The sequence below is a fragment of the Dendropsophus ebraccatus genome, chromosome 12 (genome assembly GCF_027789765.1).
Source record: "Dendropsophus ebraccatus isolate aDenEbr1 chromosome 12, aDenEbr1.pat, whole genome shotgun sequence".
NCBI classification, from domain to species: Eukaryota; Metazoa; Chordata; class Amphibia; order Anura; family Hylidae; genus Dendropsophus; species Dendropsophus ebraccatus.
In genome coordinates this window covers 28421061-28447430 of record NC_091465.1, presented here as the reverse complement: position 1 = coordinate 28447430, position 26370 = coordinate 28421061, and the positions used below count along the sequence as shown (strand labels likewise).

The window sequence follows — 26370 nt, the reverse complement described above, 5'->3', positions numbered from 1 at the left end:
AAATTGGTCAGATAAATCTCTGTTTAAACGCACCATTAGGGTCCATTTACACAGAAAGATTATCTGCCAAAGATTTGAAGCCAAAGCCAGGAATGGATTTGAAAAGAGAAATCTCAGCCTTTCTGTTTTGACCTGATCTCTGTTTATAGTCTGTTTCTGGCTTTGGCTTCAAATCTTTGGCAGATAATCTTTCTGTGTAAATGGACCCTTAGTAGTTGATTAGCATTGGAAATAAACTAGTCATGGCTTCATACAGTGCTGTGTTAACCCCTTTAAGGGACACAATGCACAAATAAGTGTTGGATCAACTAACAGCGAATGTTAAAGGGATTATCCAGGTTTAGAACTATTGAAGTCAATGGAGCTAAATTGTAATGCCACATACAACCTGGGGACAGGGGTGGTGCTGTTTTTGCAAGAAAGCAGCTGTGCTTTTTCTAATCCTGGATAACTGGATTTAATATTTACCCTGTTGCACCAACACAAGGGTAACGGGTTGCCCATGTAATACAGAAATGCATTGAGTCCTCCAGAGCCAGCCATATCCTTAGCCATCTCTGCTCTGGCTAAAAACAGTGCCCAACGTCTATTTTTGAGCGCTGGTTTGGTTGTCCTGTGTGAACGTGGCCTAAAGATCTTAATTTATTTTAAGATTGACTATTTTCTAATAAATCTTTTCTGTGAGATTTTCTTCCAATAATTGTTTTGCAATTAAAGAATTAATATTTAATTGTATTAATGCTGTTTAAATAAAACCGGTTTGTAAATCTGACGTTCTGTGCTCCTCACTGTGTAAGCCTAGGCTATGACAATTACCACTTATAACACAGGTGTCAAACTCTCTGCCCTCCAGTGGTGTTGCAAAACTACATTTCCCATCATGCCTGGAGAGCCAAAGCTTTAGCTGTCCGAGCATGATGGGAATTGTAGTTTTGAAACAGCTGGAGGGCCATGTGCCTGACACCCCTGACCTATATGCTCTGACTACATGCACAGTGACAATTGCAGCCTATAGTAATGGCTATTACATGCCAAATATCTGGAACTGTCCAGAGTAGGAAAGGCTTTCTATATGAATCCCCATAGAAAACCTCTCCTCCTCTGAACAGTTCCTGTTTCGGCCAGAGATGTCAGCAGAGAGCACTGTCTCAGACTGACAATAAAACACTTCCTGCAGGACATACAGCAGCTAATAAGTATGGGAAGAGTTGAGAATTTTAAATAGAAGTAAATTACAAATCTACCGTATATAAATCTATGTATAAGGTTGGTTTACCGTCCATTTACAAAGAAAGATTATCTGCCAAAGATTTGAAGCCAAAGCCATATCTCCATGAAAAAAAAAAAAAAAAAAAAATTGCTGTTTCTGTAAACTGCTGGCGTCTGCTTTTCCGTGTCTTGCTGTAAGTGGCACTGTGTACGCCGCCATGGTGGATGCTATATTCATAACAGAGTGTCCTCCACACGCGTCTAAATTGAAAATTCAACTTTATTTAGTCAGGCCATTAGCTGTAACCAGTTTTACAAGTACTATCTTAGTACAATCAGATCCCATCTGACCTCCATACTCCACCCACTTATACTAGATCAGTGGTTTCCAACCTGTTGCAAAACTACTGCCAAGACTGGGAGTTGTATTTTTGCAACATGTTGGAAACCGCTGCACTAGAGCAATGAAAGGTGATGTCTCTTCACCTTCTTTATTTGGCAGGGGCAGCAACCAGGGGTTAATAAGGTACATTGTCATCTTTAATAGCTGCATACATCTAAAATCATGAACAAAACATGCAAATCAACGTATATACAAAAGGAAAAATGGAATACCCGACAAGTCTGCCCCAACCCTGCTGGTACTGGTGCTCCTGTATCAACAGCCTTATGGGAGGGGTGTGTGGCCTAACTTATCCTAACAACCATCACTAGGTGATAAATGAAGCACAGGCTCCCTTGGTTGCTAGGGATAAACTGACCATACATTCCAAGAGACAGTGTTGATACAGGAGGTCCGTTCTGTTCCTAGGGAACAAAAATGCCAAGAAAAAGAAAAATACTTCAAAACTAATTTCAACCAATAATTAAAAATATATATCTATAAATTTTATGTTTTCAAATAAACTAAAAAAAAAAAAAAAAAGTTTTGAACCAGTGAAATGAAAAAAAAAAAAAAGTTAACTATTACATCGTATGTGGCCACAGAGTTGAGCTGCAATACTATACGCGACCTGTGAAAAGGAGTGGCACTGTTTATTGGAGCAAACAGTCATCATTTTAACCTGTACAAGCAATCTACATGTGACTAGACAATGATTGAATATTTATGAATGGTCAAGCTGACTTATCTGGGTCCTAATCGGGATTCCCTAAGCCTAAACTGCAACCCATAGGTCTCCAGCTGTAAGGACATGCTGAGAGTTGTAGTTTTAGAGAAGTCGGGGAGCCACAGGCTGTGGACTGCTGACCTAGGGGCATGCAAAGAGCAGGAGATCCTTCTAAAGAAATAAGCAAGATGGCACCAGACCCAGGATCTTATAAAACTCCAAATCATCCAAAAAGACAGACAAAGTCGTTTTCTTTCACAAACAGCATCACCCGTGTCCTGAGGTTGCATGTGGTATTGCAACTCTCCTGCATTTACCACACACACTGAGAACAAGAGTGGTGCTGTTGCTGAAAGAAAGCAGCTGTGTCTTTCTCTGAAAATAGAGTGTCAAAAGTTCAACTACATCTAAAAAGACCACCAACTAAGCGAATCGTAAATCTACTTATCGGCCTGCTGCTCTACTCGGGGTGCCTGGAAAAGCTGGACCCAATCCTGGGAAACTTCTCCCAGGACTGAATCCAGCTTTTCCGAGCAGCACGGACTTCAAAGGCAGCAGGCTAATAAACAGATTGCCGAGCGGTTTGCCTAGTTTGTACGGTAAATTTGCTCATCTCTAAGTATGAGACCAAAGTCTAAAATGCAGTATAGTAAGAAAGGAGCAGCTCGTCGCCATTACTTCTCACTATAAGTGATCATTGGTTAGGAAAATATATCTAGGAAAACCCCAAATGAAAAAACAGCCTAGTGGAGGCGGACATTTTTCTTTAACCGTTTTGATACATAAGGTCCTGGTTAAGAGAAGGTAACATCCCGACACCACACTATAAATAATAAAAGGGAATGCAAACAGTAGCAAGCAAACACCAAGTACCCCTCCAGGACGTGTCCCAATAAACTTTCATCCAACAAACTACTATAACAATGAAAACCTTACAGCCATCACCTCCAAGCCCTGAATTATGCTTCTGATGTAGGAGAGGATCGTATAGGGGCAAACCAATCAGAATCCATGTTAGAGTCCTGTGCAGTTTAGTACATGAAATCTGATTGGTTGCTGTGGGCATCTCACTTTTCAATCATATCCATTGAGTACAACATACCCATCTACCCCCACCAGCGGCTTCTGTCCCGACTGCTGACAAAGCCGAATGGACCCCTGCACCGACAGACCCGACTGAATTTAGTGGGTAACTTCAAACAGACCAGGAGGTAAAATATGGTAAAATACTTGTGTACTATAACAGACTGATAGGTATACAGACTAAGCCTATGCGCACACTCAGGTTTTTTGGTTTATAAAAAAAAAAAAATTAAAGTTAAAAGTCTGTGAGTTCAGATTTGTATCAAGTAGAGATGAGCCCAACTCAACCATGCTCAAGTCTGATCATTCAAGCATTTTAATACCGGTGGCTGAAGAAGTCTGATGCAGCCCTAGGGAGTCCTGAATGAACATAGGCTGTTGTTTTCTTTCCAGTCTGACACAGTGCTCTCTGCTACCACCTCTGTCCATGTCAGGAACTGTCCAGAGCAGTAGCAAATTCCCATAGAAAACCTCTCCTGCTCTTGACAGTTCCTGTCTTGGACAGAGGTGGCAGCAGAGAGCACTGTGTCAGACTGGAAAGAAAACAACATTTCCTGCAGGACATACAGCAGCTGTTAAGTACTAAAAGACTTAAGATTTTTAAACAGAAGTCAATTACAAATCTATAAGTTTTTGAAACCAGTTGATTTGATAGAAAGTTTTTCACTGGAATACCCCTTTAATGGTCACTTTCGCCATACTACACAGGAGTCTATGGCCAAACAGACAGGACACTTGGCTAAATTAACCCAATATAATTCTGCTTTATTAAACCGTGATGGAAAACTGTGAAAAACAATGTTAAAAGAAGGGAAATGTGGGGCCTACAGCATAAACGATTCACCGCACATGCATTATGGCAGGTGTCCTGTGCACAAAGTACAACCTTGGTACAAGGCGACAGGAGATGGCAAAAGATTAGTCCATTTTAAGGGGTTTTACAAAATCCAGAATCACATCTTTATCTAATTTGTACACGAGACTTAAAATGACCAAATAAGATAGAGTAGTGAACGAATTTGGATGGAATTTTCATGTGGCCAGATTGGTTTTTTTCCCCCTGAAGCACTTATCACCTATTTGCTGATTTCCACAACACTCCAGATGCAAGAGAGCGATTAAAAGCTAAGAGTAAATAGGGGACTGGTGATGAGTGGGGGGTCTCAGCAGCTGCACCCCCACTCATAGGGTCCTATTCCACGGAGTGATAATCTGACAGATCCTTGGAACAGAGACAACGATCAGCCGATGATCGTGTCGCTGCGTGGAATAGCGATGCGCAATGGGTGACCAATGATTTCACAAGCACCATACTTTATCTAGGCATGTTGCAGGTCTTCTGCGCTCCTTCTTCCTCCCGATCCCGCGCTCAGCAGCAGCTTCGGTGCGGCCTGTCTTAGCTGACAGACTGCTGAGCCAATCACTGGCCAGGGCCACCACGGCCCCCTGGACCGAAGCTGCTGCTGCTGCGCGCGGGATCGGGAGAAAGAAGGAGCGCAGAAGAAGCCCTACAACATGCGTAGGTAATGTTTGGTGTTTAAACAAGGGCTGCAAGGACATCAGTAACGATGTCCCTGCAGCCCTCGCTAAACGATTATCGGGCCGTGGAATAGGCCCAGTAAACGAGCGCTGATCTAGCAGATCGTCGCTCGTTTACATTATTGATGGGCCCCCGTCGGCCCGTGGAATAGGACCCTTAGTGATCAATGCCTCAGGCTGGAACACCCCTGTAACCAATGCTAAGTATTAGAAATATTAAAGGCAATACCACCAGTGACAGACTGCATCCCACACACTGTGAACCTGCCTCTTATACATAGTAGATGCAGCCATTTTTGACATTTGTATATGCCAGCTCTCATGACGCTGTGATGTCACATTGTGGCTCTATAGCCTCAAAATGGCTGCCCCCACAATGTGCGGATGGCAAGGTGTCTTTACTTCTGAATTGCACACATACACTCAGCGGCGCTGTGATGGTACACTGTGCAAAGGTAAGAACACCCTCAGCAAGAAAGAAAGAAAAGGTGGGCTACCGTCTCTGTTATGTCGCTTTAAAATCACCTATGCTTATATATGGATAAAAAGGCATTGTTACAATGGCTCAAAACTGTTTTTTTTTTCTTTTTTTTGTTGGTTTAATTTTTACATAAGAAAGTCAAAAAGAAGGTGAGAGTTTCTTTTAACTGGAAAATGGCTTCCCGGTTTCCTCCTTTCCTTTGTATTTCCGCTTGCCGTGTGTGAATGGGATGTATCTGTATTTAATCATGTGCTGCAAGACAAGAGGCCGGATGTTAGCCCTCAGACATTGCAAACGGGGGGGAAAACACAGAAAAAGTATAAGGCTGACACTCATCGGGGTAATTGGTAGCGTTATGTTACATGTTTTTAGTGCACTGTGTGTAGTACTCATCTGTTCTAGAACAGCACTCAGACAAGTATAACTTTGAAGGCTGGATGGGGTGCCCTATCATGTACTATCCTGCATATACTGGGTGGGTGCCCTCCTATCATGTACACTATCCTGCATATACTGGGTGGGTGCCCTCCTATCATGTACTATCCTGCATATACTGGGTGGGTGCCCTCCTATCATGTACTATCCTGCATATACTTGGGTGGGAGCCCTCCCATCATGTACTATCCTGCATATATACTGGGGGGAGCCCTCCCATCAGGTACATACTGGGTGGGAACCCTCCTATCAAGTACTATCATGCATATACTGGGTGGGTGCCCTCCTATCATGTATTATCCTGCATATACTGGGTGGGTGCCCTCCTATCATGTACTATCATGCATATACTGGGTGGGTGCCCTCCTATCATGTACTATCCTGCATATACTGGGTGGGTGCCCTCCTATCATGTACTATCCTGCATATACTGGGTGGGTGCCCTCCTATCATGTACTATCCTGCATATACTGGGTGGGTGCCCTCCTATCATCTATTATCATGCATATACTGGGTGGGTGCCCTCCTATCATGTACTATCATGCATATACTGGGTGGGTGCCCTCCTATCATGTACTATCATGCATATACTGGGTGGGTGCCCTCCTATCATGTACTATCATGCATATACTGGGTGGCAGCCCTCCTATAATGTGCATACTGGGTGGGTGCCCTCCTATCATGTATTATCATGCATATACTGGGTGGGTGCCCTCCTATCATGTACTATCATGCATATACTGGGTGGGTGCCCTCCTATCATGTACTATCATGCATATACTGGGTGGGTGCCCTCCCATCATGTACTATCATGCATATACTGGTGGGTGCCCTCCTATCATGTACTATCATGCATATACTGGGTGGGTGCCCTTCCATCATGTACTATCATGCATATACTGGTGGGTGCCCTCCCATCATGTACTATCAGTGCATATACTGGGTGGTAGCCCTCCCATCATGTACTATCCTGCATATACTGGGTGGGAGCCCTCCCATCATGTACATACTGGGTGGGAACCCTCCTATCATGTACTATCCTGCATATACTGGGTGGGTGTCCTCCCATCATGTACTATCCTGCATATACTGGGTGGGTGCCCTCCCATCATGTACTATCCTGCATATACTGGGTGGGTGCCCTCCTATCATGTACTATCATGCATATACTGGGTGGGTGCCCTCCTATCATGTACTATCATGCATATACTGGGTGGGTGCCCTCCTTTAATGTACTATCATGCATATACTGGGTGGCAGCCCTCCTATAATGTGCTATCATGCATTTATACAGTCTCACCATTACATTACTGCTACCCTGCAATAATGACTTGTACAGACCATGGTCATGTATTATTAGGGGTTAAAAACTTACCTTTATTTGTCTCTTCATAGTAATGCAGAACAGCATGATAAAATACATGACCAGGATAGGCCAAAATACAGGGACATTGAATGCGTCAAAGAAGGTGCACACCATCGCCACAACGATCCCTTTAGTAGCTGAATGCCTTGAAATAACAAAGGAAAAGAGGCTTATATACCGACCTGAGTATTACCATAGACCAGGGGTAGGGAACCCTGGCTCTCCAGCTGTTGCAAAACTACAACTCCTATCATGCCTGGACAGCCACAGCTAAAGCTGCCATTGACATTAATTCACCACATTTATTTTTATCTGTTCCAACAATGAAATCACTTCAGAAGTGGCCATACGTGGCTCCCTCCATAACTCCCATAGCCATGGAGAATGGAGAGAGACAAGTGACACCTCTCTATTGAATTTAATTACATAAAAAATCAGCTGCACTATAGTAACAAATAGAGATCACAGGCTCCCTCGGTGTCCTTTTGTGGTGTCGCCAGTTTCCCCCACTGACTCCAATACCTCCACTTCCTAGACAAACTCGTCTCTGGAGAGACAGCCCGCTCAGCCAGTCACTGGCTGTGGCACTGTCCCATCTCAGTCAGTGATTGGCTGAGTGAGCTGTCACTCCCGAGGTGGAGGACAAGGGGGGGGGGGGGGGGGGGGAGGGGACATGGCCAGGTAAGCGCAGGCTCTCTATTATTTTGTACATAACAGCAGCAAAATAATTAAATGTTGCCTAAAGCTGGACAGCCTCTTTAAAGGAAACCTGTCACCCGGGCCCGACCCCCCGGTGCAGCCCAGGATACTTACCCTTTCCTGCAAGTCCCGCTCCTGGACCCGGTCCCAGGACGGAGATATCGGCGCCCGAAGCTGTGCGCGCGCTGTATGCTAATCAGCAGAGTTGATTCCAATGCCCATAGAGAATGACTGGAGCTGTCATTCTCTATGGCGTCGGACTCATCTCAGCAGCGCACGTGCACCGCTTCCGACAGGGATATCTTCGTCCTGGGACAGGCTCCAGGAGCGGGACTTGCAGGAAATGGGCTGCACCGGGGGATCGGGCGGGCTCTGCGCCCATGTCCCGAGTGACAGGTTCCCTTTAAAGCTTTGAATTACAAACCTACACGGAAGCAGCTGAATAGAATTCTTGAATAGAATAGAATAATGTGACAGTAAGGGGCGTCCTAAGGACTCTGTGACAAGACTATTTAATGACAAGAGCCATACAAATAGACACAACAACAAGAAGGGATGATCAATTGAGAACTGCCTGGTCAGGTCTGGAACCAATAAATATCAAGTATTTGCACTAATAAAGTGTTTTTTTTAAGGAGTCTCACACTATTAGGTGTTTCTGCCGATCAGGACCTGGCAGCTTTCTGCTGACCACCCATGGGAGTAATGAGTATATTGGACAGACTATGGATGTATCTGCACAATGCAGTACTGTTGCAATACTGCATAGTTTTAGTTTACAAAGCTCTGCAGTAACGCAAAAAGTGTGAACACAGCCTAAGTGCCCGTTCACACTACGGAATCGGGAGGCTCTTGGTTCAGATTCCGTAGTGTTAACGGGGCCTAGTTGGGTGGATCTGCAGCATGTGGCATACAGGAGGATATTTCTCGTTTGATATGTGCCCATTGAGCATTGTGCCTTCTGTTGCACAACACCGTCTGGTGAGTCCCTTGGTTTGTTCATTCAGGATCCATTGTGATTTCTACTACACAATGAAACGTCCGATTTGTGTTTTCCATCAATAAAAAAGGTAACACTCACCAAAACTTAAATTCTGGCAGCCTCCGGATGAACGGACGAAACTCTTCATTCTGTTTTGTGGGTAATGCAGGCCCCTCATCTACAAGAGAAGAATAATAGGGGTATAAAACAGAAGTTTGAGAACACGTCCTGCAAATTAAATAAAATAATTTAAAAAAAAAAAACCGCACACTGGTGTACAACATAGCAAAACCTTCGGCCCTCAAGTTGTTGCAAAACTACAATTATGGTTTTGCAACAGCTGGAGGGCCGAAGGTTCCCCATCCATGACTTGGTTATCAGACTTTATCTTAAAGGGACACCAAACTTTCAGTCAAAAACATCGCCATTCACTGATATACTGTGTAGTTAAATATTCTCTTTTATTTACAGCTATTTCATACGGGAAAGGGGCTGACTGTCATATCCCTCTACAGGATTAGTCAACAAATCCACAATGATGTCTGCCCCCATGATCACTACTTTTTCACACGTATCTTTAGTTCTGAGAATCTTCGGACATATTTACATACACGTGTTGTAATGACAGCAGCAGCTCTATCTATACGCTATACATTTATATGATGCCCGTTTATGGTTTAGTGTCCCTTTAAATAGATATTTTATGCCAACATGACATCCTATCGGCAGCACACACTTTGGGGCATCTGCCATGAATAATATTTATACCCTAAACAAAAGGATAAGTTAATAGTAAGGAGAATGTTATCAGACTGTACCTGAGTCTTCCATTAAGGACGGGTCTACCTTCGGCGATAAGAATGCTATGAAGAGATTTAGATGGTAGATACCCAAGGCATACGTTACTATATACCAACCCTGAAAAAAAAAAAAGAAAATGCAATAATACATAAGTATGTAGTGAATTTATTAGCTGTGCTTCTATGACATATATATCCCCTGCACGTCTCAAGGATAAGTGAGAAATACTAGGACTTGGCCTCCTATTGTTAAGACCTTGTGCTCCCTGTCTCCACATCTGCTATTATTGATGCCTAAGTCACAGATGACACTGAAGGTGAATGGCTTCTCTCATTCTTCTTCCTTCCAATGTCCTATATATCCACTTCCCCTCTAAAACATGAGGCAGAGGAAAGGGCAGCTGAGAATACTACAGCGTGCAAAGCCAATGCTGTGTTATTAAAGGGGTTTTCAGAGACCAGAAGGCCATCAACATCAAACTGGTGCAAGGGGGGAGTTAAGGCCGTATTACATGGCATGATAATCTGGGGGAACCGAGCATCGACCTGCCAGCTTAGCGCTTGTTTCCTTCTCGTTACCCGCTATTACACGCACAGACAGCAACCAGGGAGCAGCGGGAGGGGCCGCACAAACAATCTATTGAAGTCAGCAGCAGTCTGCTGCCACCACTCCTATTACTCGGAGCAGTGTGCTGCAGACTGTTACCACACAAATCGGGATTTTTCAACATGTTGAAATATGATGATCAGCCGACATTGTGCATGATGATGTCCTATAATGCTGGGTTTACACGGAGCGATAATTGGCCCGAACGTACGATTAACGATTTTGAAGTAACACATTTTTTTTAATAACGATCAGCGTTTAGACGGAACTATATATAGTACGGAAAAATCGTTTTGCGATCGCTTAAGCCTATCTCGCACATAGGTTAAATTGGTAAACGACTGTTTACACGGAATGATCTGCGAATCTTTTGCGAACGATGATTTAAGAACATGTTGGAAGATCAAAATGAACGATTTCTCGTTCGTCGTTTGATCGTTCGCTGCGTTTACACATACGATTGTCGTTCAAATTCGATTGTTATCGTGCAGATTCGAACGATAATCGTTCCGTGTAAACGCAGCATTACACTAAACAATTATAGGCCTGAGTGGTTGGCCAGGTAAAGCTTATAATCATTTAGTGTTTAGACTCTTGGCAGCACTGACAATTACTTGTTTGTAGGGGTCAATGACCTCTATATTCTTTACATTACTTTAACCATCAAATAGGCCTTCACCGTATTCAAGGTGAGTTAATGGTCTAGAATAAAAGTATTCGTATACAGGCATTCACACCACTATATTTTGAAGGGTCCCTTTCATCTGAAAAAACGAATGGTTGAGGAGTTCAGATTAGGCAATATTCTAGTCTCTAAGGGCAGGGCTCCATAGTGATGCTCACAAGCCATTGTACAGGCTCCACCTGGATGTAGAGACTTGAAGCCATCTTACATGTTAGCACTGGATTAGAGGACATTTCATCATACATTGTTAATGATAAAAGTACAACTTACCTGTAGTATATAAACTCTTATCATGTAGAGTCCGCTTAAGCCAAGGGTCATCAGCCATCGTACCGCTGTGTAAGGTGTGGATTTGTCTAGCCATGACTGGTAAATCTGAAATGCAAGTTACATATATTATATTAGTATTGGGTTTAGTTGATAGAGCTGAATTCATTCATTAAGTGTGTGTTTACACAGACAGATTTATCAGACAGATTTTTGAAGCCAAAGCCAGGAACAGAAGCCAAAGCCAGGTCATAAAGGAAAGACTGAGATTTTTCCTCTTTTCAAATCCATTCCTGGCTTTGGCTTCCAAAATCTGCCAGATAAATCTGTCTGTGTAAACGCACCATTAGATCTCTGCGTCCTCATTTCTGCACCTAGCGAGAGAGTCTCCCCCTCTGGAGGACCTGGCCCATCCTGTATTACACAGACAACCCACTCATTTGAATAAGCACTGTGTAATGCTTATTCCCCCCTGTGGTGGCGTTGCAGGGAACTGAATACTTATTTAACTGGGTACTTTGGAGAAAAAAAAGTTTTTAAATTAACTGGTTTAAGGTTTTATAGATTTGTAAGTTACCACTAGTAAAAAATCTCATCAGCTGCTGTATGTTCTGCAGGAAGTGGTGTATTATTTCCAGTCTGGCACAGCGCCCTCTGCTGCCACCTCTGTCTATGTCAGGAACTGTTCAGAGCAGAGGAGGTTTTCTATGGGGATTTGCTGCTTTCATAGATAGAGATGGCAGCAGAGAGCTCCATATCAGACTGGAAAGATTATACCATTTCCTGCACGACATACAGCAGTTGATACGTGCTAAAAGGCTTTATGTTTTGTTTGTTTTTTAAATAGAAGTAAATTACATATCTGTATAACTTTCTGACACTAGTCAATTTAAAAACTTTTTTTTTCACTGGAGAACCCCTTTAAGTTATTGAGTCAGAAGGGTCACCCATTTAACATGTGTTAGCTCCATTCTGGACCATTGCTTTGGCCTGCATGTTGTTTATTTTAATGGATTTACATTAAAGCTATTTTGAATTCAATGGTATTGTATAGGAACTTTATACCTTTTAATGCCATGTATAACCAAGCGTCTCTCTAGAGCCCTCCGTCATAGTGAAGGATAAGAAAAGAGCAAGCTACTACTTCTGTTCTATATGACCTGTATACATTTTCTTTCTGCAGGTATCCATTATAATCCTACACTGAAAAACCTCTGCTGTAGAGTTCAGCAATTTCCCGTTTGCTGGAGGAACCTTTCTCGGAGGGACATAAGATGCTGGTACATAGAGCACTGCTGTTACAGTATAGGTCCCCTTTAAGAACCCAGCACTACCCTCTACCATGCCAAATTTAATTTCTGCACAGACGCCATCCACAGAAAATAGGATTAGGAAGAGAAAGTTCCTGATAATGAAGTTAAATTCTTGAACGGCTCGACTATCAGTTTGTAGAAATTAATCCTTGGCAGGACCGCACGATCCGCGTTATTAAAATCCCCCAAGCAAACACATTGTTCTAAACTAACAGGGTGGAGGCCCCCAAAACATAATCCTGTAAGTAACCTTAAATGTGAAGTTAGACGTTCCAGATAAAACAAGTGCACACAAGGCGACGCGGGAGGACGCCATGTATCACAGTCTGACAACATCATGTGATCATCCTACAGAAATCCTGGAAAACAGTCACCGACTATAGGTGGGCAACATATCTGCTTTTTTACTGTTCTCATGATGATGGGGGTCCCAGTGGTCCCCTGTACATGGTGAGCGCCATCCTTGCTGCACTTCATCCCAGATTTCCTATAGGGGACGTATCATGTCTATGAAGCTATTGCTTGGGAGCAGATATCCGTATTGGCAGCTCACACTCTCTGACTTTATATTATTCAATCTCAGACTAAGACGTGAAGAATAATTGGTAGCCTGAAGCCTTTCTGACATCTTAGCGATAGTAATGGCTAATCCTAGTGCTGCCGTACAGTGACACAGATAGGCAGGAACAGCGTGTCCCATGAAAATCACACTGACAGCACATCTCATATAGTAATCCCTACTGTAGGGGAAGACACTAGCCAAGACAAGTATCCTAAAGTTACACAGGCGTCTGGCTGACAATAGCTGGTTCTGCACTGATGGGGGTCCCTGATCTGCTCGCACATCCCTATGAGCCAGAGACCAGACTGAAACCACTTACAGCATGCTGATATCTCCTGTCACTTTACAGCTGCGTTTACTAGAGGAAAGGCCAGCAGTCATCTTATAATCATCATAGGCAGGATTACAGTGACAGGTAACAGCCCTATAATAAAGCTGGGGGGGGGGGGGGGAGATAACAGCTTCTCCTTCCTGCACAATGACCTCTGCACAGGTCACATAGCGTCAGGGCATTGTTGTGGCAGATCATTCATATAACTGAGTCATGGAAACAACCTGGCTTGAGGTGCTAACCCGACCTAGTGATGGTGCAGGATGTTTAAAGAGCCTATTAGATGGTTTAACAAACATGCAGGGAAGGGGAGGGCCGGGCGCAAAAACCATTGCTGAATCATTTGTAAAGACTTTTGCCTCTATCATTCGTTGCGCGTTAAAACTAAGCGACGAGCCGATGAACAAACGTTTGCTGATTCTTCAGCCATAACACACAGGGAGATTATCGTCCCATGTATTAGAGCCCCTAGAGAACCTGCTAAATAATCTTATTTTTTACAGGCAGCTAAGTAGCGGCGACCCTTCCCAAATTAATGGAATTGATATCAGAGTACAGGGAAAACGACAGCAAAAGAGATGTCACCTACCTGCCCTAGCCTTGTGAAGAAGCGATACATCAGCGAGGACTTGCCATGTACTGATTCTCCGATACTGTCTCCCTCAGACATTCTATTTCTGTGAAAACACAATGGAAGTCAATGGGATGAGAGGAAGTAGAAGCAATCCAAGTCTGGAAAGCCACAGAACGAGTTTTACTTGGACATTCAAATGTAAAAAAAAAAAAATTATATTAATTAATAAATATATATATATATATATATATATATATATATATATATATAGATATAGATATAGATATATAGAGAGAGAGAGAGAGTGAGAGAGAGAGAGAGAGAGAGAGAGAGAGAGAGAGAGAGAGTGAGAGAGAGAGAGAGAGAGAGAGAGAGAGAGAGAGAGAGTGAGAGAGTGAGAGAGAGAGAGAGAGAGTGAGAGAGTGAGTGAGAGAGTGAGAGAGTGAGAGAGTGAGAGAGTGAGAGAGTGAGAGAGTGAGAGAGTGAGAGAGTGAGAGAGTGAGAGAGTGAGAGAGTGAGAGAGTGAGAGAGAGAGATGAGCGAACCTGGAGCATGCTCGAGTCGATCCGAACTTTCGCCATTTGATTAGCGGGGGCTGCTGAACTTGGATAAAGCCCTAAGGCTATGTGGAAATCATGGATATAGTCATTGGCTGTATCCATGTTTTCCAGACAACCTTAGAGCTTTATCCAAGTTCAGCAGCCCCAGCTAATCAAATACCGAACGTTTGGGTTCGGATGGACTCGAACCCGAACCCGGTTCGCTCATCTCTAATAATGAACCTTATTATTACTACTAATATTAAGCACCAGTTCATTCTCCAGCGATATGTAAATGGGAATATACTCTTTATAAAGTAATGACAGCCAATGACCAAACTGCCTGGTCGTCCAATAACTGCACAGTGTGCAGCAAAAATGAAATAGCAATAGAGCTGTAGAGTGAAGCGCTGAGCTGCGGGCTTCACCTGGCTCTAGTGATCATTGGCGGTCTGGAAATCTAGAAACCAATTGATCAAAGTTAAAGCGAGTGTACCAGCAGTACATTTTCTTGAAGTTATTCACATGGATAGAATGGCGCCAACGCGGGAAAGCCGATGCCGCAGTCCTTTTTTTGAATCACAGCCTGGGTCCTGCGTACAGCGCCGTTCTAGTTCTGGGCACCAGCTGTCCTGCCCCCAGTGCTTCAGCCCTGGCCAGTGTCTTTTCAAAAAAAAAAAAAGAAAGGACTGCGGCATCGGCTTCCCCTTGCCGGCGCTGTACTATCCATGTGAGCAGCTTAAAGCGAATGTACTGCTGGTACATTCGCTTTAATAAAATGTATTGAACAATGGCTTTTCCAACATAGCTGATCACTAGGCTAAGCTACCATGTGAATCAGGATAGTGGCTTCTATCTGCTGTGCTTGCATCCCTAAAAACAAGAAGTCATCAAAAAGTCCTATCTACACCCATAAAAGCTGTCAATAAAAAAACCATGAGCCCTCACACAGCTCTATAGATGGAGTAAAAAGGGAAACAGATAATAGGGGTTGAATTAAGTGTAAGTTTTACAGCATGGTGAACAGTGTCGAATGACACCATCCCCCGCCCCCTTTACATGAAAAAAAAAAATCATTTCAAAAAGTTTTCCAGTTTTTATCAGCTGCTGTATGTCCTGCAGGAAGTGGTGTGTATTCTTTCCAGTCTGACACAGTGCTCTCTGCTGCCACCTCTGTCCATGTCAGGAACTGGGCAAAGCTGTTGCAAACTCTACAGAAAACCTCTCCTGCTCTGGACAGTTCCTGTAATGGACAAAGGTGGCAGCAGACAGCACTGTTTAGACTTGAAACAATACACCACTTCCTGCAGCAGCTGATAAGTACTGGAAGACCTGAGATTTTTAAACAGAAGTTACTAATTTATATAACTTTCTGAAACCAGGTGATTTGAAAGAAAACTTATTTCACCGGAGTACCCCTTTAAAACATTACTGTCATTTCAAGTAACCTTTGACATGTCCTCAGAATAAAGTTACTGATTGTACCAGGCCTCACTCCTGATCCCAAGATACAGTGGAGTGTGAAGCAATGCGCTCCACCCCTGAGTCTAGGGAGTTAGGCTGCGTTTACACAGATTTATCTGGCTGATTTTGGATGCCAAAACAGACTATAAACAGGGACAGGGCATAAAGGAAAGACTGAGATTTCCCCTCTTTTCAGATCCATTCCTGGCTTTGGCTTCAAAAATCTGTTAGCTAAATCTGTGTGTGTAAACGCAGACTGAGGGTCACACGTAACAGATCCGCAGCGGACTGCACACTGCGAATTCGCAGCGAAATCTGCTGCAGATCCAGTGCCATTCATCCCTATGAGAGACATCCCGCTGTGAGTATGTTTTTGCGTTTTCGTTTTTTCCTCCTTGTGCTTAAAAGGCCATAGCACTTGCATTTTTACACCTACAGACCCACATGAGCCCTTATTTTTTGCATCACTAATTGTACTTTGCAATGACAGGCTGAATTTTTGCATAAAGTATACTACGAAACCAGAAAAAAATTCAAAGTGTGGTGAAATTGTAAAAAAAAAAAAAACGCATTTCTTTAATTTGGGGGGGAATGTGTTTTTACGCCGTTTGCCCTGGGGTAAAACTGACTTGTTATGCATGTTCCTCAAGTCGTTACGATTAAAACGATATATATAACATGTATAACTTATATTGTATCTGATGGCCTGTAAAAAATTCAAACCATTGTTAAGAAATATACGTTCCTTAAAACCGCTCCATTCCCAGGCTTATAACACTTTTATCCTTTGGTCTATGGGGCTGTGTCAGGTGTCATTTTTTGCGCCATGGTGTTTACTTTCTATCGGTATTTTGATTGTGCATATACGACTTTTTGATCGCTTTTATTACATTTTTTCTGGATTTGTTGCGACCAAAAATGCGCAATTTAGCACTTTGGGATTTTTTTGGGCTGACGCAGTTTACCGTGCGAGATCAGGAATGTGATTAATTAATAGTTTGGGCGATTACGCACGCGGTGATAGCAAACATGTTTGTTTATGTATTTATTTACTTTTATTTATAACCTGGGAAAAGGGGGGTGATTCAGACTTTTATTAGGGGAGGGGGCTTTTTACTAATAACAACACTTTTTTTTTTTTTTACACATATACTGGAAGTCCCCCTGGGGTTAGGGTTATTCCCCCTGGGGTTAGGGTTATTCCCCCTGGGGGACTCCTAGTATATATACTTTGATCTCTCATTGAGATCTTTGCTGTATAGATATACAGCAAAGATCAATGAGATCGGCACTCGTTTGCTTTCGGCTGCTGCAGCCGAATACAAACGAGTGCCGAGTCGGGGATGGCGCCATCTTGGACGAGTCCCCGGCCGGCATCAGACAGGGAGATCGCTCCTCTGGGACAACATCCCGGAGGAGCGATCTCCGCCACTAGACACCAGGGAAATGCTGGATCCGGTAATCGGATGCAGCTGTCATGTTTGACAGCTGCATCTGATTACTGTATTAGCAGGCACGGCGATCGGACCGTACCCGCGGATACCCGCGGTCCCGGGCTATAAGCGGCACCCAGGACCGCCGCGCGGCCCCGCTCTGAACGCCCGCGCGAGGACATACAGTTACGTCCTCGTGCGGGAAAGGGTTAAAGGGGTTATCCAGCGCTACAAAAACATGGCCACTTTCTACCTACTGTTATCTCCAGTTTGGGTGGGGTTTTGAAACTCAGTTCCATTGAAGTAAATGGAGCTTAATTGCAAACCGCATCTGAACTGGGGACAACAGTAGGGAGAAAAGTGGCCATGTTTTTGTAGTGCTGGATAACCCCTTTAACCCCCCGCAGCCATGAGCATACATTACCTGCTCGACGACACGGCTCCATGTGAATCTCCCAGCTCCATTCCCGCTCAGCCAATCAGTGCTGCTGTGTATGCTCTCGGCGGCGGGCTACGGGGGGTTAACTCACATACTCACAGCGGGATATCAATGTATGTGCTATCATAGTGATAAATGGCTCTGGATCTGCAGTGGATTTTGCAGCATAAAATCAACTGCGGATCCGTTATGTGTGAAGGCACCCTAAAAGCATTGCATCTCCCTATCAGCCGGAGAGTGATGTGCACTGCCCTGCACCCTACCCTTCCATACATCAGGACTGCAGTGGATCTCAGGAGTGAGACCTGGTGCGATCAGTAAGGGTATGTTCACATCTCGTTTTTTGCCCCACGTCGGGCTACACGCCAGGAATCAGTGATAAAAAGCCACTCACCGGGCTGCACGTCAGCATCCTTTTTTCACTGATTCCTGACATGTAGCCCAACGTGGGGCCAAAAACAAGATGTAAACATACCCTAAACTTTCCAATGTCAAAACGTCCTTGAACTGCCAGTTCGACAGACACCTTCTGCCATGACTCACAGAGTTTCCATATGGCTCAATGAAGGGGCTCCAGGAGTTGCTCTACGTCCAACCGAAACTATAAAATCACAGAACTATAAGGATCACCTCTATATCCCAATCTACAGAGATATCTCCTGCCCGTAAATGGCTGCTGGCATCTTACGTGGTGACACAAATTAGTCACTGATCACACCATGTTACACGGTAGTAAAAGCTTGTGCAGAGAGTTGTGACATTTCTCGAGTCCTGGCAGCGATAGAAGGTGGCAAAGAAAACTCCCATGTAAATAGTAAGCCGGCAAATCAGCACTGAAAAGAAGACGTTCTTATGGGCGTCATATCCGAGAACCGGACAGACAAGAAATACAAGAGAAAGAAAAGGCGGCACAATCTGGCAGATAGCGAGATAGTATAAGGCCACTTTGCATCATTTAAAGGGAATATCCACCTATACAGTTTATATATAGCATTAATGTCCATAAGAAGTCGGGCCCCTTTGCCTTCCTTATCCTGTACTGATCCTGTTACCCCAGAGCTGTATTCACAATTCTGCCGCTTGTCATTGGGAACAGCAGTGTTGCCATCTGGACACTTATGGGATATCCACAGGATATGAGAGTTACGTAAAGAGACCAGACATAGCGTGAAGGGGTCCTCGATCAAGAGCTGACACCCTCATCTGTCAGACTTCCCAGATGGGAAAACCCTCCAATCCACGCTGACAAATACAATGATATAAGGAAGCAGTTAAACTGGCTGGACACGCTTCACTTCCTAGGTGACATGAGAACCCCCCCTGCTCCTCTGTGACAGGAGACACACATCACCGCCCTGCGCCACCCAGAAGTTTCATTCCAGTCTACAAGCAGCATGATAAAAATGTCCGGCATGTGTATTGTTAGCTCCTCTATAGTGTACACGTAGTGGTGGGGATCCGGCCACAGATCTTCTAGATGTGAATGTCCGCATTATTTCTGCAGCAGGTGCAGGGAGTTCTGCAAACTGCATCCAAGTGACTTGCAGAAATTTCTGCAACAAACGTGCCGCATGTGAAAACAGCCAGAAGGGGGATGCCAACCAGCTGATCGCCACGCGTCCGATATGGCCACTAAAAAACGTAGTGTTATATGCCAAATAAAACATGGAGAGATGACAGCCAACACTGCGGCTGAAGCTTTCTGGGCAGAAATACAGGGGGGTCCTCCCTCACCTCCTCCCTAGCACCCTCCAGGGCAGTGGTGCTGCTGACAGCTAGCTGGCACACATATTATAATAAAATGTGTGTGGGTGGCTGTCAATAACACCACTGCTATGGAGAGGGAGACTGACTGACTGACTGACTTCACCAGAAAGCTAGTCTATATATGCAGTAGACTGTCCACCATCAGAGGCTGATCAGTCTAGCCTGGAGGTCTATGAGGCATAATATCCTGCCTGGTATTGTGCATGCCACCAAAACAGGTCTCACCCATCGATATATATATAGACTCCACAAGATCTCTGAAGGTGTCCTGCAGCATCTGACAGCAACATAAGAACAGCAGATCCATTAAAGAGGATATCCTAAAAGGGGAAAGGTCCTACCCTTTCTGCTCTCCAGCGCTGCCCTTCCTCCGTTGGCCTGTCCAGGCTGATACTTATTTTGCTGCTCGGGCAGCTATCGGACATTGTGTGGGGAAATGAGTTTTCTGGCACCCCTATTATCTTCAGAAGTTCAGAAGCAGACGAAGGAAGTGGAGCGCTGGAGAGCAGAAAAAGTAGGACCTTTGTGGCTCTCAGGATATCCCCTTTAAGTCCTGTAAGTTAAGTGGTAAGACCTCATCTCATAGATGCCTAATGGGAGTGAGATCTGGGGAATTTAGAGGCCAAGTCGTCACCAACTTTCACATTTCTCATTTCTGAAAAATGGCTACAGTGAGGCCGGGGCATCATCCTGATTTAAACAAATATACCATCAGGTACATTCGCTTTTAGTGTTGCACATGAATAAAACAACAGCGGCGCAGGGAAGCAGGTGCCGCTGTCCTTTTACTTTGAACCACGGCCCGGTTCCTGCGCACGGTGCCGGTCTATTACCGAGCCAAGGCTGAAGCACTGGATGTGGGCAGGTCCACCCCCAGTGGGAGGAAACCCCGTCCCTCTATGGCACGGCACCATTGATTCTAATGGAGCCCTATCATAGAGGGGAGGACCGGCCTGCCTTCAGTGCTTCAGCCCAGGCCGGTGCTCGGTAACAGACCAGCCCCATGCATGGGAACCGGGCCGTGGTTTAAAAAAAGGACTGCAGTGCTATTCTATTCAAGTGCAACACTTAAAGTGACACTGTCACCCCCTTTTGTGCATTCTGACATCTCTACACAGGTGTAATGGGTAAATTTTGCAGTTTTCATACCTTATTTTATATCATAGGTCATGGTTCAAGTACAAAGTGATCTTTTATCATCTGCAGATTGTGCTAAATGGGCGGGGCTTCACAGCAACAGCGCCAGTTAGCCCCGTCCCTCCATGACGTCATTGGCGCATAGGCATATAAAAAAAAGGTATGAAAACTGCTAAATTTACCCATTACACCTGTGTAAAGGAGTCAGAATGCAAAAAGGGTGACAGTGTCACTTTAAAGCAAATGTTCCTGATGGTACATTCGCCTTAAAGAGAGCACGGCTATTAGGTAATACCACTAGGTGGTCTAAACTATGTTTAGGTAGGTCATACATGTCATAAAACATCCACATGATGCCAGGACCCAGGCAAAGCATTGCCCAGAGGGCATCACACTGCCTCCGCTGACTTGTCTTCTCACAGTGCATCCTGGTGCCATCGCTTTGCCACGTAGGTGATGCCAACACAGGGCTGTCTACGTGATATGCAAGAAAACAGGATCCATACATTTTGGCTCCAAAATCTACATTTATGCTGATCATAAAGATGAGCTATACTCTCCTATATGCAGAATAGTTTTATGTATAGTAGCTTGGTTATAGTCATGCATGTATACTGGCTCCAGTATACATTACAAGCCATGCACGCCAATCATTTTTCAAAGTTGAGTGAAAACCTCACTGTTCGGTCGATGAGTATTAAATATCAATCTTGTTAACATTTTTTTTAGCGGTTTATCTTTTTGTGTAAATACTTATCATTTCAAAGAAAAAAAAAATCATTGCCTGTCATCTGCTAAACAAGTGCTTCAGCTATTTATCCGCACGTGTAAAAGGACCATTACAATGGGGTTCTGATCTCAGCGTTCCCTATGATGACACTGACTGGCAGGAATAACTGAAGGCACGCTTACATCCCATTGTAAAGGAGCTGTCACTTAGCCGGAACCTATAATGGAGGGCAGCATAGCCAAATACCAGCGTGGTCCACACACGCCAGAAATGATGAACAGCCAGGCCCCTGTGTACTGCGGGGGGAGATCCAATGTTACTGACACCAGAATACCAACAACATATACTGCACTGTATCTATCTTATACCAACTGTAGCATATATTACTTCTGTGTCATGGGAATACTACCAAGCTATTCTGCTACACAAATATAACGTATACTGGTATACAACAAACCACATGCGGTCCAAGGTAAACTGTGTCGAGTCTAGTAAAGCCCACAGGCATGCTGCTATATACAGCTTCCTTTACATGGCCACATTTTCACACTGCCCGCCATTGCCCCATACACACAGCTGTTCTTTTTTTTTTATTACCAATCCCTATCTGGATCGGCACTTTCATATTAAGGGGTACTCAAAAAAAAAAAAAAATCTTTCAAATCAACTGATGCCAGAAACTGCCAGAGATTTCTAATTTACTTCTATTAAAAATCTCATGTCTTCCAGTACTTATCAGCTGCTGTATGTCCTGCAGAAAGTGGTATTCTTTCCAGTCTGGAGAGCAGGAGAGGTTTTCTATGGGGATTTGCTGCTGCTCTAGACAGTTTGTGTCATAGACAGAGGTGGTAGCAGAGAGCACTGTGTCAGACTGGAAAGGATACACCACTGGAACCTGCAACAGAGACAACAAATGGAGCCTGCAAAATAGGTGTAAACCCGGTTTGAGCTTCTTCTCCATTTTCATTATCTCTGTCCTTGTGAGTGAATAGCACAACACATGGAACCTGGACCCACCTGCACAGACCTAGACAGACCTAGTTCAGTGAACTTTCACACATCAGTATATTGTCTATATTGTATATTGACACATTAGTATATTGCAGACCATATAGTACCCATTGATTCCTATGGACTCTTTTACACATCTGCAGTTCCTACACATGCTAATATCTCTCTGTAAGGGTATGTTCACACCAGAAATAATAATATTAAGATCTCAGAAAAAACAAGTGCGAGTTTGCAGCGAAATAAACTGCGGAACCATGTAGTGTGAAGTGAATGGGTCACATACCCCCGCAGAATTTTCATTCCGCTGCCAGTATGTGACTCGGCCCCTTTAACTCCCTGCAGCATACATTACCTGCTCGGCGCCGCAGATGTGTGTGAGGCTTCCGGCTCCCCTCGCTCCCCATCAGCACTGATTGGCAGATAGGGACCAACGGGAGTCAGAAGCCTCGCACAGACGCGGCGCCGATCAGGTAATGTATGCTCCGGGCCAGGGGCTGTGGGCGGTTAAAAAGGCCGGCTTACATATCCTCAGTGGATATGTAACCCCCATAGACCTTCACACTACATGGATCCGCAACGGATTTCCCTGCAAACTTGCAGTGTGAAATCCGCTGCAGATCCTGTACGTGTAAAGGCACCCTTGAAGGGAACCAATCAACCCATCTGTGCTGAACAGACATGAGCAAATATACAGTAAAAAAGCAAATTGCTTTGGCAGCTTGGCAGTCTGCTTATCAGCCATCTGCCTTTTAAAGGGGTACTATCAGCAGATTAGATTAATCTAACCTGCTGATAGCCTCCTAATGCACAAGCGCTGAGGAGGAAGGCATGTCTCTTACCTTCCTCCTTAGCACTGTTCCTGTGCAGTTAGTAGTTGAATCCACGTCTCGGCGCACTGTTAGGCGCACTGGCCCTCCCCCATAGTGCCAATCCGGCCCGATCTATTGATTATCATTAGAAGGAGTGGGCCAGCTAGGTGCAATGGGGCGGTGCAGGGTTCCAGGCTGTGTATTCAACTAACTGCACCGAGGAGGAAGGTAAGAAATAGAAATGAGCAAACCTGGAGCATGCTCGAGTTCATCCAAACCTGAACTTTCGACATTTGATTAGCGGTGGCTGCTGAAGTTGGATAAAGCCCTAAGGCTATGTGGAAATCATGGATATAGTCATTGGCTGTATCCATGTTTTCCAGAAAACCTTAGAGCTTTATCCAAGTTCAGCAGCCCCAGCTAATCAAATGCCGATCATACTGGTTCAGATGGACCCGAACCCGGTTCACTCATCTCTAGTAAGAAACATACCGTCCTCCTCAATGCCCTGTACACAATCAGGGGGCTATCAGCAGGTTAGTTTTGTCTAACCTGCTTATAGTTCCCCTTTAACTCATTGCCACTGCCCCCTAGGTGCCAGGAAAAGCTGGATCCAGTCTTGGAAAAGTGGAAGAAGCTTCCTAGGACTGGATCCAGATTTTCCAGGCACCCGAGAGGAGCTAAAAGGCTGATAAGCTAACAAAGTGATTTGCCTCTAACAGGCCTCTCTACCTGCTCATAGGCTGAGAGCTGTGACTAGGACACCACCCACATGACTAGTGCAGCACCCCTGGAAGCTTAAAGTGACTGTACCACCAGGCCCAGGCTGAAGCACTGAAGGCGGGCCGACCCACCCTTGGTGGTAGGAAACCCCCGCCCCTCTATGATAGGGTTCCATGGATTCTAATTGAGTGACGTCATGGAGGGGCTGGAGTTTCTTCCCACTGGGGGTGGGTCAGCCCGCCTCCAGTGCTTCAGCCAGGACCTGGTGGTACAGTCACTTTAATCAGCAAAAATGTGCTGATTGGTTCCCTTTAAAGTGACTGTACCACCAGGCCCAGGCTGAAGCACTGGAGGCGGGCTGACCCACCCTTAATGAGAGGAAACCCTAGCGTCTCTATGATAGGGTTCCATTGATTCTAATGGAGTCACGTCATGGAGGGGCTGGGGTTTCTTCCCACTAAGGGTGGGTCGGCTGCCTCCAGTACTTCAGCCTGGGCCTGGTGGTACAGTCACTTTAAGCTCTGGCGTCACCCGCTAGTACCCACCTATGACTACCATGGCAGTGAGCTGAATATACAGAACACATTGGAGGCACAGGCTCCGGTCACCAATGCCATGGTTTCACACGTCCCCCAGACGGCAGCCATTGACCCGTAGCCCTCGCCATCAGCATCTGATGAGGTCTCAGTCACAGGATGACCCAGCAGCCTCACATTTCACATCAAAATAATAGAAATTGTCATTAAATGTGGTATCTTGAAGGTCAAAAGGGCATATACACCGCCCATGTCACCCATACAAACAGTAAGATGGGTAATGGAAGCTGGGCTACAGCACTGGAGGTCAGTCACATGCAATGACACCCTACATGTGCCTAGGTGGACCCCCTCCAGCTACACCCCCTTCTACAAATGTCACCCTATCACCAGGACACCACATCCCCGACAGTAACACGACATACCAGCAGCCTTACCCCGAATATTCACACAGAATAGGGTGAGCTCAAGTCTTTTTCCCCTAAGAGCGCAGTGACATCTGGGTAATGTAGTTTTCCGGCACCGAATCATAACGTACGGAAATACACCGTTTGACTACACTTCCCAGCATGCCTCAGCGCTAACCAACTCACTTCCGCCTGTCGTAAGGTATATGCCGACGAGGCAGGGCGAGGGTTGGTTAGCCGGAAAATGAAACGAGCGTCTATTGTGTACACGGATACATGGCGGCAGAGTGGTGTGTGCGGGCTACAGGTGCGGTTTCCTGGGCTTGGATATCAGAAAACGCTTGAGTGGTTCATACCTGTCTTCTCTTGTCTGAGTCGGAACTGCCGAGAGCCCCTGAAGCTACACGTCACAAGCCCCGCCCACCTGCAGACAGAAGCAGCCGAGCACCGAGCGCCCTCACAGTTATCGATTACTCTGGGCTCCTGTGTGCTCTGCTCATGTCCTATGTGGTTTCTATTTCACAGGGGTAGGGAAGCTTGGCTCTCCAGCTGTTGCAAAACTACAACTCCCATCATGCCTGGACAGCCATGGCTAACGCTTTGGCTGTCCAGGCATGATGGGAGTTGCAGTTTTGCAACAGTTGGAGAGCCTAGGTTCCCTACCTGCAGCATAGGACATAACAGGCTGATCGGACTGCTGAAACCCTGGCAGATCCCTAAAATTGTGTGTGTGGACAGCGCCCTATTCATATCCTATGGGTCCGCGGGACATTTCCAAATGCAGAACTAGCCCTTTTTAAAAAAATAAACAATATACGACCCTGACTTCTTTTTGGAAAAACGCGGTATATAGTGTCATAGGCTTGTAAGATAAAGCAGGAGTCCCATGAAATGTAGAAATTGCCGTAAGGCAGGAACATAATAAAGAATGTATACTTCCCTGTCCCTGTATACTTATCCCCGTATACTTTCCTATCCCTGTATACTTTCCCTGTCCCCGTATACTTCCCTATCCCCATATACTTCCCTGTCCCTGTATACTTCCCTATCCCCATATACTTCCCTATCCCCTTATACTTCCCTATCCCCGTATACTTCCCTATCCCCATATACTTTCTTATCCCCGTATACGTCCCTATCCCCATATACTTCCCTGTCCCTGTATACTTATCCCCATATACTTTCCTATCCCCGTATACTTTCCCTGTCCCCGTATACTTCCCTATCCCCATATACTTCCCTGTCCCTGTATACTTCCCTATATCCGTATACTTCCCTATCCCCATATACTTCCCTATCCCTGTATACTTCCCTATCCCCGTATACTTCCCTA

General features: G+C 44.9%; 2 protein-coding genes across 4 annotated transcripts in view; one reads left to right on the top strand and one right to left on the bottom strand.

The window, feature by feature from the left end:
- Positions 1–1471: 1471 nt before the first annotated feature.
- RER1 (retention in endoplasmic reticulum sorting receptor 1) lies at positions 1472–25482 on the bottom strand. 3 transcript variants are annotated; one of them, XM_069948673.1, is made up of 7 exons: positions 25394–25482; positions 14058–14145; positions 11266–11370; positions 9722–9821; positions 9003–9081; positions 7232–7367; positions 1472–5673 (listed from the first exon to the last, which is right to left on the bottom strand). In XM_069948673.1, exons 2-7 carry the CDS (start codon positions 14136–14138, stop codon positions 5584–5586), a joined length of 591 nt encoding a protein of 196 aa, XP_069804774.1. In that variant the 5' UTR covers positions 14139–14145; positions 25394–25482; the 3' UTR covers positions 1472–5583. The 3 variants fall into 3 exon arrangements, with proteins under 3 accessions (XP_069804774.1, XP_069804775.1, XP_069804776.1); XM_069948674.1 differs by lacking the exon at positions 25394–25482 and adding an exon at positions 25068–25172; XM_069948675.1 differs by lacking the exon at positions 25394–25482 and adding an exon at positions 25056–25160.
- Positions 25283–26370, top strand: part of MORN1 (MORN repeat containing 1) — a 268243-nt gene continuing 267155 nt past the window's right edge. The window contains exon 1 of the mRNA XM_069948672.1: positions 25283–25344. Within this exon, the coding sequence (XP_069804773.1) occupies positions 25314–25344 (31 nt within the window). The 5' untranslated portion in view covers positions 25283–25313. The remainder of the gene's footprint in view (positions 25345–26370) is intronic.